Genomic DNA, 12,585 nt, shown 5'->3' on the forward strand with positions numbered 1-12,585 from the left:
AATGTATTACTCGTGTAAAAAACATGTAGCATTGAATCTTTGCGAAATATGTATGTGGTATTAGGAAGTAAGAAAGTATGCAATGATGAGGGCCAATACATATTGGGGAATAGGGGCCCATTTTACTAAATCGCCTTAGGATATGAAATTATGAGAACCGGCCGTTATAATCCAAACAAATAACTTTAAGATATGGCAAATATATGAGTAATTAATAACAATATCTGAGAAATTGAATATAGACTATAAGTTCACATTCATTAACTTTTATCTAGTGTCAGATAGTGAATAGACAATTTTAATCATGTGTCAGATGTTAAAATAACGATTTTAACCTTGTGTCAAATGTTAAAGTGACATTTTAACTCCGTATCAGATGTTGAAGTGGCAATTTTACCCTTAATGAGCATGCAATTTGCACAAAAATGGAAATCTTTTGTTGGGTTTAACCTTGTGAAAACAAAACCGTTGGTTATTCTCTTAAGGATGTGATATAGACACTCCATTCACATATAAAAAATGTAAGAAGTTTAAGTAATTCTATTGGCATATACTGCAACCTTGGGTTATTTACCGAAGGCCAAAACCACTGCCAAGTTACTTCAACATAGGCAAAATAGTCAAAGACTCAAGGGACAAGTATTACACTTTACAAAGTCAAGTAGTAAAAAGAAAAGAAAAGAATGCAAACCAAAGTAATTAATATAAAAAGGATAAAAACCCAAAAGGGCAAAGACCAAAGACCAGAGGAGGAGGGAAGCGGGTGGTGAATTAGTGAGAATACAGAGCCTACCCTGTAAGGAAAAAACACAGAGAAAGAGAGAGAAACTGAGAAAGAAAGAGAGATTGAGAAAATCCATACACAGTAAACTGTACATTACCTTTTTTTAAAGTTGGGTGGGTGTGAGAAAACGCAAACATATATACATACAGACAGCTGTGGACTGTGGGGCTTTGGTGGTAGGGTCAAGGTTATCCCCACGAGAAAAATCCATAGCTACTCCTTTCTAACTCTCCCGCCTTCACTTCTACTTGAATCTCAACCTATTTGCAGCAGAGCAGACCCAGTCAAGTGACCCACCTCACCGTGTCTTTCCTTTTTACAATTTAGAGAGAAGAACAAATATTCACTGCCAAAAAAGTAGAGAGAGAAAGTAGCGGTAGTGGTAGTGGTAGTGGTAGTGGCTGATGAAGTAGTAGAGGTAGAGGGCTTGTGGTGGAGCTGCCTCTCTGGAAATGGACACCCCAGAGAGGAACCAGATCGGCACTCCCAAAGCCAAATTTGAGGTCAGCCTTTGTGCCCATTTTCTTGTTCTCCTTGTCCTTCTTCTTCTTGTTTTTTTTTTCTTTCAAATTTTAAGGTTGTCGCTGAATTGGGTTTTGTTTTGTTTCTGAAGTTTTTGCCTTGGTATTTCTCAATCTTGTGCAGTTTTGAGAAGGTTCTAGGCATTTATATATATATATAATTTTTTTAAAGTTGTTGCTGAATTGGGTTTATTTTGTTTTCGAGTTTTTTGCCTTGGTGTTTCTCAAGCTTGTGCATTTTTGACAAGGTTGACCTAAGCATTTTTTAAAAACAAAATTTTAAGGTTGTCGCTGAATTGGGTTTGTTTTGTTTTTGAGTTTTTTTGCCTTGGTGTTTCTCAAGCTTGTGCATTTTTGAGAAGGCTAACTGAGGCATTTTTTTTTCCTTCCTTCTTTTTGGTTCCTGGGGTGTTGCTCTGCATCACTGCATGTGGTTTAATCTTTGATTTTCAGCTGCATCAGGACTCATATATATATTTTTTAGGTGGTCAATTGGATGTCCTTAGAAAGATTACAGCGATAATTCGTTTTAGATAATTTGTTGTCCTCTTTTCCTCTTTTCATTTTGTTTTGGAAAATTGGTTTTCTTTATGTGGGTTTTGTTATCTTGTGATTTAGATCTCAAATTGAGCTCAATTGTCACTAATTGGCTTCAGCAAGTCTCTTGTAGGATGATTTGTTTAGAAAGCTTATTTTGAGACTTGAGACTGTTCTTCAGGCCTAATTTTTATTAATTTTACCTTTTTTGCTTGTAAACAGAAGTAATGGAATTTATTTTGAAATGTTTTTCTTTCATTTAAGATTCAATATATTGCTAACACAATTTCTTTTAGAGCCACTTTTTATTTTATTTTATAAAATTTTATAAAAGATTTTTGAGCCATTTATTACTTCATTCTATGTTACAAGAGGCCATAATTTGGTCAACCAGACTCAGAAAAGTTATTAACAGATCTGATATATGCATCTTCATGAAATTTGCAGATAATGATTGTAGAGCATTCATTTTTGCCAGATTTTGTGGTCAACTATTTGCTTGATAGGCGTAATGTGTGTTTTTCCTATTCTCCTATTGTTGATGCTTGAGGATATGCGGATGGTTCTTTACTTTCTTGGTGGTGCAATAGAGTTTATATATTAATTTTGTATTGAAAACCCGTTTCATTTTAATTTCTATTTAGTCAAGATTTTATGTTCCTATTGCTGTGTGTATGTAATTCTTTTAATTAAGAAGAATTGTGTTCCTCATGTGCAGGATTCTCCTGTCTTTAACTACATCAATAGTCTTTCTCCTATCAAGCCAGTTAAGTCTGTACACATTACTCAGACGTTCAGCTCACTCAGTTTTGCATCCCTTCCATCTGTTTTCACTTCGCCCCATGTCAGTGCTCACAAGGAATCCAGATTCCTTAGGAGGTAATTCACTGCTGTATTTTTTTGTACCTTTCTTTTTTACCTTATTCTTTGAGTAAATTATACTTTTTTTTGTTTTCAGGCATAGCACTTCAGATCCGTCAAAACCCGAGTCCTCTCTGGAAAGTGGAAATAAAGTCTCTGCAAATGAAGATGCAGCTCAACTTTATATTAACTCAGAAGAGCTACGCGAAGATTGTGTTCCAGGGGTTTCTACAGGAGAAGATTCTGTAGAGCCATCTAGTGAACACTCAAAGTTTGTAATTGAGCTACCACGGAATTTGAAATATGACTGTGGTAGCCCTGACTGTCGCCCAACAACTCGTTGTGGTACTGAGGCACATTGTGAGTTGGAAGTGGCCGACTTGTCCGCCCCACTTGTTCCATATGTTCAAAAGACCTCTGAAGAAGGTTCATCCAATGACGAAGCACATCTACAGATTATATGCCAGACTCTGCAAAGAAAAGAAGGGACAGGCTGTGATTGGGAGAGTTTGATTTCTGATGCTGCTGACCTGTTAATTTTTGATTCCCCCAATGGCACCGAGGCTTTCAAGGGGCTGATGCAGAATTCTCTGGACCCTGCAACAAGATTTTGTACTTCTCTTGTGCCGCAGCTCACGCAAAATGACGTTAATGATGAGCAAAACATGCAAGTCCTTGATATAGTTGGTTCTGGCAGACAACTTGAAACTGAAGATCCTTCCTCTCAATATGGAGAAGCTAGTCAGCTGGAAAGAACAGAACAGATGGAGGACCATTTAAATAATTGTATGGTTAGCAGTCAAAGTGAGAAAGAAGATAATAAAGTGGAAACACCCATGCAGTTCAATTGTAAGGTATAGTATGCAACAAGGTTCCATCACCCACATTTCAGTAACATTTGCATAGATATATAATAAATAAGTAGCCTACTCCTGTTCTGACCCCCCAAAAAAAGAAAAAAAAAAAAAAAAAGTAGCCTACTCCTGTAGGTTGTACGGTAAGAGTTGTATGTTTGTTTGTACTAATTTTATGTGTATTTTCTGGTTACCCTCCTGCAGAACATTTATGCCATCTTGATAGTCCTCTTTAATATCTATTTTGTCTTGCTGATTCTAAAGAGTTGTGACTTGTTTGTTTATATCATTTTCATTACCTTTTTATTTTACTTCTTCGGTTTTACTAATAGTGTTATCTCTGTTGGTGTATCAGCCTGCTGTTTTAAATTTGCAACGTGGCTTGCGAAGGCGCTGTCTAGATTTTGAGATGGCAGGAGCTCGCAGGAAGAGTTTAGATAATGTTTCAAACAGTAGTTCTAATATGCTATCTCAATCTGATGAAAAAATCACCACAAATGATAAGCAACTAGTTCCTATGAAACCTGGTGGTGAATCCTCACGGTGCATCTTACCTGGAATTGGTTTGCACTTAAATGCTCTTGCAAAAACCTCAAAAGACTACAAAATCATTAAGTGTGAAAGTCTGGCTTATGGTAGGCAACTAAGTTTGCCCAACTCCACTGCCGACATTCATTCCCCCACCGGTGGTCAAGGACCTGGTCATGAATCTTTCTCTTCAGCTTCTTCAGAAAGAGACATGGATGGCACTGAAAATGGGGTTCAGCTGGCGCACGATGCTTCCCAAGAACCTGCATTTTTAGCTAATGAAGAGTTCAACCAGAATAGCCCCAAAAAGAAGAGGCATGTGCTGTTGACTAGATATTCTCCATTAAATTATTGTCCTGTTGATTTTCATTTTTCATGTAATTGGTTAGATTTTTTGTATATTTATCTATCATCTCATAATTTTCATTGGATTTGCAGGCGCAGGTTTGAACAAGCTGGAGAAACTGAGTCTTGCAAACGTTGTAACTGTAAAAAATCGAAGTGTTTGAAACTGTAGGTTCATCTCCCTTTTAGTGAAGCCTAAAATTTTTGTTACGTCGCTTGCATTGAGATATATGCATCTGGTTGATTAGTCCATTAGAAGTCCCTGAGTTTATTATTTGACTCGTGATACTATTCATGTAGTTACTGCGAATGCTTTGCTGCTGGTGTCTACTGCATAGAACCATGTTCATGTCAAGAATGCTTCAACAAGCCTATCCATGAAGATACTGTTCTTGCAACTCGTAAACAGATTGAGTCTCGCAACCCACTTGCATTTGCTCCAAAAGTGATTAGGAGCTCAGATTCTGTTCCTGAACTTGGGGTTAGAAAATAAGTCAACTCTTCTCTGTTCTTTTTGCTAGTTGAACTGCAGTCTAACCTGTAAAAGTTGTTTTCACTAGCAGGAGGAATCCAGCAAGACTCCAGCTTCTGCACGACATAAAAGAGGGTGCAACTGCAAGAAATCAAGCTGCCTGAAAAAATACTGTGAATGCTATCAGGTTTTCCCCTCAGCATATTCTGTTTGCTTATAAAATCCTATTTAATCTTATTAACATTTGATTTTCTTAAAGGGCGGTGTTGGATGCTCTATTAGCTGCAGATGTGAAGGCTGTAAAAACGCATTTGGTAGAAAGGATGGTGAGTGAAGTGCTATGCTTGGCATGCCTTTGATTTCTTATCATCTTTACATTTGTTCCTATGAAGTTCTTCAAGTGTGCTTGCTGATTATCTTTACATTTGCTCCTTATTCTTTTGGAATTCAGGATCTTTTATAGGAACAGAAGCTGAGCTAGATGAGGAAGAAGCAGAAGCATGCGAAAAGAGTGTGGCTGAGAAACATCAACAGAAAATTGAAATTCAGAAAAATGAAGAGCAGCGCCTGGATTCTGCTCTTCCCACGACGCCTTTACGGCTTTCCAGGTTTAATTCTTAAACTATTTGTGGGTTGAGAAGTTGATGTTTCATTGTTATAACATCTCTAATGATACAATTTGTGTTCCAGACAAATGGTTTCACTGCCATTTTCATCAAAGAACAAACCGCCGCGATCTTCTGTTTTTAGCATTGGAGGATCCTCTTCTGGATTGTATACAAGCCAGAAACTTGGAAAACCAAATATTCTGCGACCCGAATCCAAGTTTGAGAGACATAGCCAAACTGTTCCAGAGGATGAAATGCCGGAGATTCTTCAAGGAGATGGATCTCCTAGCACCGGCGTCAAGACTGCTTCTCCCAATAGTAAGAGGGTGTGCCCTCCTAATAGTGACTTTGGGCCATCACCTGGTCGAAGGACTGGTAGGAAATTAATTTTACAATCCATCCCTTCGTTTCCGTCTCTCACTCCCCAGCATTGAGAGCATTGAGATGGTCAGATTTTCGTTGTGGAAAGTAGAACAAAATCTTTTAGTTTGCTTAAAGATAAGTTGTTTAGTTTCTTTCTGTATGTCATTTATTAAGTTAGTTTTCTGTACTTGTATAATAATATGTGGTATGGTATCCTGCTCTCATAATACCCTACTCTTCGTTGTATAATATGGAATTTCAATCTATAGTTCATCTTTTCCTCCCTTTTGTTTCCATGCTTCCCATCTTTCTCTGGCCACTTAACGAAATAACATGTTTAAAAAAATTATTGTTCCTTTTAGTATAAGATTTTCCCTTAAGCCTCCAGAAAACTCAGTAAAATATGCACCGCAGCTATAACAACAAATACCTTCTAGCAATAATTATTCTTCATGATTAATCTATTTTCCACATTTAATTTTACCGAAATTTTTGTTCTCTGTTTCTTCATTCAACTTATGTTGAATTTAGTGAGTTATTCAATCCAATCCAGATCTTACTCAACCACTGCCCTGAAAGATAAAAGGACAAATCTTTTGACCACCCATTTCATTTCACCAAGCTATATACCTATTATTACTGTATACATTACAATTGGTTACACCTATTTTTTTTTTCCCTAATTACCAAATTAAAAAAGAAAATACGATTATATTTAGGTTGAAAAATTATTAATCCGATTACCGGATCTTATATTATAAGATCTCTTCGATGTCAGCTTATTTCTCATCCAATACAACAACATCCAATACAACAAATCTTGTCCGGCTTTTCTGGTCTGGGTCAATCTCCTACTACTCACTCACTAAAACCCTTTTTAAAAAAAAAATATTTATTTATTTATGTTTATTTTTAAATTTAAATTTTAACCCTGCAGCCTCCTTTTCCTCAGCTTCGCAGTCTCCAGAGCCGCCAGAGCTTCTATTTCTCACAAGCACATCAACCATCCCTGTTTATGCTCTGTTCTATCTAATACTAGTGGCGGATTCAGGATTGTTACCCTATGAGAATTATAATGTTAAAGTTCTGATTTTCTTTTTATAATGAAACAATGCAAAATAATAATAATTTAAAAACACACCAAACTTATTCCAACTAACAAAAACATCATTCAATAAATCAAGCTCATATATGTATTATGTAAGCCACAAATTTCATCAAAATAATAACACCAACCCAAATAATAAATAAACACACCCAAAAATAACCCAAATAATAAAATACCTTGCATATTAAAAAAAGGAAAAAATAATAAGGAACACAGTGATTGTTGAACCATTTACCTTAAGGTCCGTTTCAATTTAAAGACCATTATGGTAAATGATACATTTATGCTGTTGATGTATACCTCTAGTATTTATAGGTCTACTCAACATAATTAAAATAATATTTAAAAAAACCCTAACAAATATCTTCCTCTTAAAAAAAAATTTATATCGTCGCATCTTCTTCTTCCTCCTCTACCCTCCTCTCTTTTCTTCTCCCTCTCAACCACTGAGGCGGAGCCACAGTGGGGTCTTCTCTCTTCCTTGGAGGTCCCTTGGAGCCTGGCACGACCTCTCTGCACACCACGTCTGCTTCTTCTTCCTCCGACGTCTATTTCTTCGTTTTGGGCCAGGTCTAGCAGTATCCTCCAGCCTTGCATTCTTCTTCTCTGCTTCTCCAATCATGGAGTCTTAAATAAGGAAGTACCCCCTCCCAAATTCTCACCAAATCAAAATATGGGTTTTAGTGCTATGCCTCAAGAATATATGAAACCAAGAATATGTAGAGAATAAAAGCCTCCAAGAAGTCCATTTGCCAGGCCTCTGCTGCCATGTTTACACTTTAATATCTATCCGAAGCTGGCCACTCTTGTCTACATAATCTCCTATCTCCTCCCTCCCTTTTCTATGTGATCTCAATTAAAATGATGTCTCAAGTTTATGTGTTTAGTGCGTAACACTAATTTCCAATCAATGTCATTCCCATCCTCTTTTACACTAAGACCCCTCGATTCCTGGCTCCGCCACTGCAACCACTGTCTTCTTCTTCCTCCCCCTCTCTCTCTCTCTTTCTTCTTCCTCCCTATTTCTTCTCCCTAGCAGTTTGCATATCTGGCTGCCACCAAGAACCTCCAAGCCATTTCCCTGCCAAAACCCATGGTGGAACTAACACTACCTCGTCATTCCTCTCTGCTCATAATGATTCATCTCACATTCCCAAAACCCATTTGTCTCTGTTATATCACCAGCCAAAAGTATTTGTTTTTCTCAAAAAAATGAAAAGAAGGGGATAGCAAAAGATGCCAACCCAGATCAGAGTTTACAACGAATCCAACAATGAATCCTGATCAAGATCCAGTAAGTTTGTCGTCTTCAGGTGCGGCCTCTGCCAATGGAGAGACTTTATGACCAAGACCCTCCGCCGTTTCTAACCAAAACTTATGACATCGCTGATGACCCAGCAACCAATAGGGTTTCTTGTAGTAGATACAACGATAGCTTTGTTGTTTTGGATCCCCAGAACTTTGCCATTGTTATGTGCTTCTCCAGGCAGCTCAACACCTGGGTAAGCATGACTTTCTAGGCTGTTCTTGGCTCATTTATGTGATTTATTATTATTATTATTATTATTATTATTTTAAAATTTGGATATTGTATCTATCTTTGATATATTTGTTTAAGGGGTTACTTAACGTGAACAAATGGGAGGATTTCTCATGGGCAAATGCATCTTCTGAAAAATGTCAGGAGGAGGCAGACATCTCACCATCCTCCTCATCAGTCTTTCACAGAAAGCGTTTTGGAGTAGAAACTTTTGTCTTTTTTGGGGGTCAACACAAACTTGAAAACGCAATGTAGTTTTTTATTGGATTCGGAAAACGACTTGTCGTTCTTTCAATTATCACGCGTGAAAACTTCAAGAGGGCTGACAATTTGGAGGGAAATTCAGTTGCTTCCACAGCCATCTTCTTCTTCTTCCTCATACACATTCTCTCTGCAATTCAAGATTCAAGATGAATTCTAAGGAAATTGCCAATCACCTGCACCAGCAGATGCTGTCATCAGGCACTACATTAATGGTGATTAACTATTTTCCTCATGATTGCATCTTCTTTTTGAAGTTCTCTTCCCATTGATTACCTTTACCTTTATCCTGTCTTTCATCTTAAAGATTTCTGTAACTTTTGACAGAGATCTCACAATGTGAACTTTGGCCAGCCTCTGCTTGAGGCAGCTCCATTGCGCCCTCACCTTCCACTGCAGTTACAGGTGCTTATTTTTTCTTCTTTTTTAACGTTTCTTTCCATTGATCAATTATCCTGAAACCAGCTAATTTATATAGTGAAGATTTGCCTTTACATTTATCCTGAATAACTTATTGTTCTTTCATCTCAAAGATTTCTGTATTTTTTGACAGAGATCTAGAAATAGGGCTTGTAAGAAAAAAAAAATTCACTCAATATAAGCTGAAAACAAATTATTGCATCTTTTTTTTGAAATTCTCTTCCCATTGATCAGAAATCTAGCAAAAGCTTGTAGTCGTTTGAGGACAATGAATTCATTCTTAAATTCACATTAGCTTTTCATATATGTCTTTAATATGTTCTCCACTCGTCGTCCTTTAGCTTCAATCTTAGGCTCAAAGATTACTTGGTTATAGTTTATACCCAATTGTATCAACCGTAAATCCTCTCTTGTATTAACTTGTGATTGTCAAACCAAAAGGAAAAATAAAAATAAAAAATTTGTTTGAATGAAAGCTGTCTTTGGAGAAAATGATATGAATGTTAATAAGAAATGAAGATTCTTAAAGATTATGATTATATGTTTTTTTTGTATGGAATCTAGAAATAGGACTTGGAAATATAAGTTGAAAACAGAGGATTGCGTCTTCTTTTTGAAACTCTCTTCCCAATGATCAGAAATCTAGCAAAAGCTTGTAGTCGTTTTAGGACAATGATTCATTCTTACATTCACATCAGCTTTTCATATATGTCTTTAATATGTACTTCACTTGTCTTCCTTTAGCTTCAATCTTAGGCTCAAATATTACTTAGTCATAATTTATACCCAATTGTATCAACCATAAATACTCTCTTGTATTAACTTGTGATTGTCAAACCAAAAGGAAAAAAAAAATGTTTGAATGAAAGCTGTCTTTTGGAATTATATCTTGATTATTGTGATTGTCAAACCAAAAGGAAAAAAAAAATAATGAAAGCTGTCTTTTGGAATTATATGAATATTAATAAGAAATGAGTCCATGGTATTTTGATTGATTGAAAGCTAGCTTCAATCTTTAAGGTATGAATGTTCCAAAGTCGTCTCTTCTATTTGCATGGCTAGTTTGGCCCGAACACCTAATGGCCCCCCAATCAAACACCCCTGACAAGTTGGGTGGTTTTATGTAATTAACCCCTTTTTAAAATATAATTTTTTAGAACTTGGAAGAAAATGTATGAACTTCCTACGTGTCATTACTATTTTTATTAGGTGTTTGGGCCAAACTAGCCATTCAAATAGAATAGACGACTTTGGAACATTCATACCTTAAAGATTGAAGCTAGCTTTCAATCAATCAAAATACCATGGACTATTTCTTATTAATATTCATATCATTCAAAAGGCAGCTTTCATTCAAACATTTTTTTTTTCCTTTTGATTTGACAATCACAAGTTAATACAAGAGATGATTTATGGTTGATACAATTGGGTATAAACTATGACCAAGTAATCTTTGAGCCTAAGATCTAATCAGAAAATGATTGCTGCATAATCATTAAAGATTCTTGCATAATCATAAAATGAAAGCACCTCATTAATAGCTTTATCTCATTTTTAACAATAAGTGAAACCAAACGGGTTGGGCTTCTCAAAATTTTTTAAAAATCACTTATCACCCCAAATAAGCAATGTCAAACTGGCACTAAGATTGAAGCTAAAGGAAGACAAGTGGAGTACATATTAAAGACATATATGAAAAGCTGATGTGAATTTAAGAATGAATCATTGTCCTCAAACGACTACAAGCTTTTGCTAGATTTCTGATCAATGGGAAGAGAGTTTCGAAAAGAAGATGCAATCCTCTGTTTTCAGCTTATATTTCCAAGTCCTATTTCTAGATTTCATACAATAAAAACATATAATCATAATCTTTAAGAATCTTCATTTCTTATTAACATTCATATCATTTTCTCCAAAGACAGCTTTTATTCAAACAAATTTTTTATTTTTATTTTTCCTTTCGGTTTGACAATCACAAGTTAATACAAGAGAGGATTTATGGTTGATACAATTGGGTATAAATTATAACCAAGTAATCTTTGAGCCTAATATTGAAGCTAAAGGACAACAAATGGAGTACATATTAAAGACATATATGAAAAGTTGATGTGAATTTAAGAATGAATTCTTTGTCTCAAATGACTACAAGCTTTTGCTAGAATTTTGATCAATGTGAAGAGAATTTAAAGATGCAATCCTCTGTTTTCAGCTTATATTGAGTGAAATTTTTTTCTTACAAGTTCTATTTCTAGATCTCTGTCAAAAAATACAGAAATCTTTGAGATGAAAAAACAATAAGTTATTCAGGATAAAGGTAAAGATAAATCTTCACCATATAAATTAGCTGATTTCAGGATAATTGATCAATGGGAAGAGAAGAAGAAAAAATAAGCACCTGTGACTGCAATGGAAGGTGAGGGCGCAAGAGATCTCAAATGCACCTTATCCAAGGTTGTCAATGAATGGCTGTGTACTTCTTTAAAAATGAAATATAATATTTGTTTGACTCCTGACGCTTCACAACTCCAATCCTAGCTTTGCAATCTAGTCATACTCTGCATCTTTTTATTACCTTGCATTCCGCCTTCGGGTCTACAATACATACCTTGTTTAGAAAATGTACATATTCTTTCCTTTTTTATCTCGCCTATGTTTATATCCTTTTTACTTGAATGAATCCTACCATCTTGAAGTGATATATGAATCGAAGTCTTTCCCCATTTATGGTATGAACTGATTATCGATCGAGTTTGGGTATGACACGACTGTCGGGATCAACACCATCACCATCTGCATCACTTGTAAACAGATATTGGTATGAACCTGAAAATGACTTCAATTTAATACCACTTCAGCATATTCAAATCCCTTTACAATTAAAATTATGAATGGCAAAGCCAAATAAATCACAATATATGATAACTATCATTCTTTAAAATAATAAAAAATTCATCATCATTCTGTTTGGACACATCAAATACATGTGAGTTTGTTGTCCATTTTTAGCACGTAAATTTCATGTGAAATTTTTGTGCAAAGTTTGTGGAAAGCATCTGCGTAATACAACTTACAAGTTGGGTCTAAATTTAGACTGTGTGTTGTGATTACGTACAAGCATTTGTGTTCCATATACATTATGCAACACCTTATTTTATATCACAACACTCTTTTTTTCGCATTTTTTTATCAGACACATAATAATGCACGTATGCATCTGTCTGTGTATGTGAATTTTGGTACATTTGGTGGTCTATTGCTGTAATTATGTTATGAAATAAACGGCTTTCTTTGTAATTTAATTATATGTTTCTTAGTATTCAGTTAAATTATCATATAAAGTGACTACTTGACATTCCAACAGAGAAAACATGTTTCACATAGGT

The 12,585-nt window shown here is 35.6% G+C and overlaps 1 protein-coding gene and 1 long non-coding RNA gene across 4 annotated transcripts; both read left to right on the forward strand.

Moving 5' to 3' along the window:
* The first annotated feature begins 749 nt into the window (after positions 1–749).
* Positions 750–6,157, forward strand: LOC103324008 (protein tesmin/TSO1-like CXC 2). Of its 2 annotated transcripts, none has more exons than XM_008226044.3 (10): positions 750–1,287; positions 2,561–2,721; positions 2,801–3,557; positions 3,913–4,400; positions 4,524–4,598; positions 4,731–4,911; positions 4,991–5,089; positions 5,162–5,228; positions 5,354–5,510; positions 5,593–6,157. In XM_008226044.3, the coding sequence occupies exons 1-10, from the start codon at positions 1,237–1,239 to the stop codon at positions 5,942–5,944; spliced, it is 2,388 nt and encodes a 795-aa protein (XP_008224266.2). In that variant the 5' UTR covers positions 750–1,236; the 3' UTR covers positions 5,945–6,157. The 2 variants fall into 2 exon arrangements, with proteins under 2 accessions (XP_008224266.2, XP_008224267.2); XM_008226045.3 differs by having other exon boundaries at positions 4,994–5,089.
* A 1,976-nt stretch (positions 6,158–8,133) lies between these two features.
* LOC148919934 (uncharacterized) lies at positions 8,134–10,084 on the forward strand. 2 transcript variants are annotated; one of them, XR_016123530.1, is made up of 3 exons: positions 8,134–8,483; positions 8,600–8,997; positions 9,110–10,084. It is a non-coding gene; the product is annotated as an uncharacterized LOC148919934 (long non-coding RNA). The 2 variants fall into 2 exon arrangements; XR_016123531.1 differs by having other exon boundaries at positions 8,666–8,997.
* Positions 10,085–12,585: the final 2,501 nt, after the last annotated feature.

Source organism: Prunus mume, linkage group LG2, assembly GCF_029339155.1.
Source record: "Prunus mume cultivar Tortuosa linkage group LG2, ASM2933915v1, whole genome shotgun sequence".
Lineage (NCBI taxonomy): Eukaryota > Viridiplantae > Streptophyta > Magnoliopsida > Rosales > Rosaceae > Prunus > Prunus mume.

What these genes read in the sequence shown, in the direction of transcription:
- LOC103324008 (XM_008226044.3), top strand. Translation starts at nt 1,237, where the DNA reads ATGGACACCCCAGAGAGGAACCAGATCGGCACTCCCAAAGCCAAATTT. An exon ending in ATTCTGTTCCTGAACTTGGG is followed by an intron (nt 4,912 to 4,990) that starts GTTAGAAAATAA and finishes TGTTTTCACTAG; the next exon opens with CAGGAGGAATCCAGCAAGAC. An exon ending in ACGCCTTTACGGCTTTCCAG is followed by an intron (nt 5,511 to 5,592) that starts GTTTAATTCTTA and finishes TTTGTGTTCCAG; the next exon opens with ACAAATGGTTTCACTGCCAT.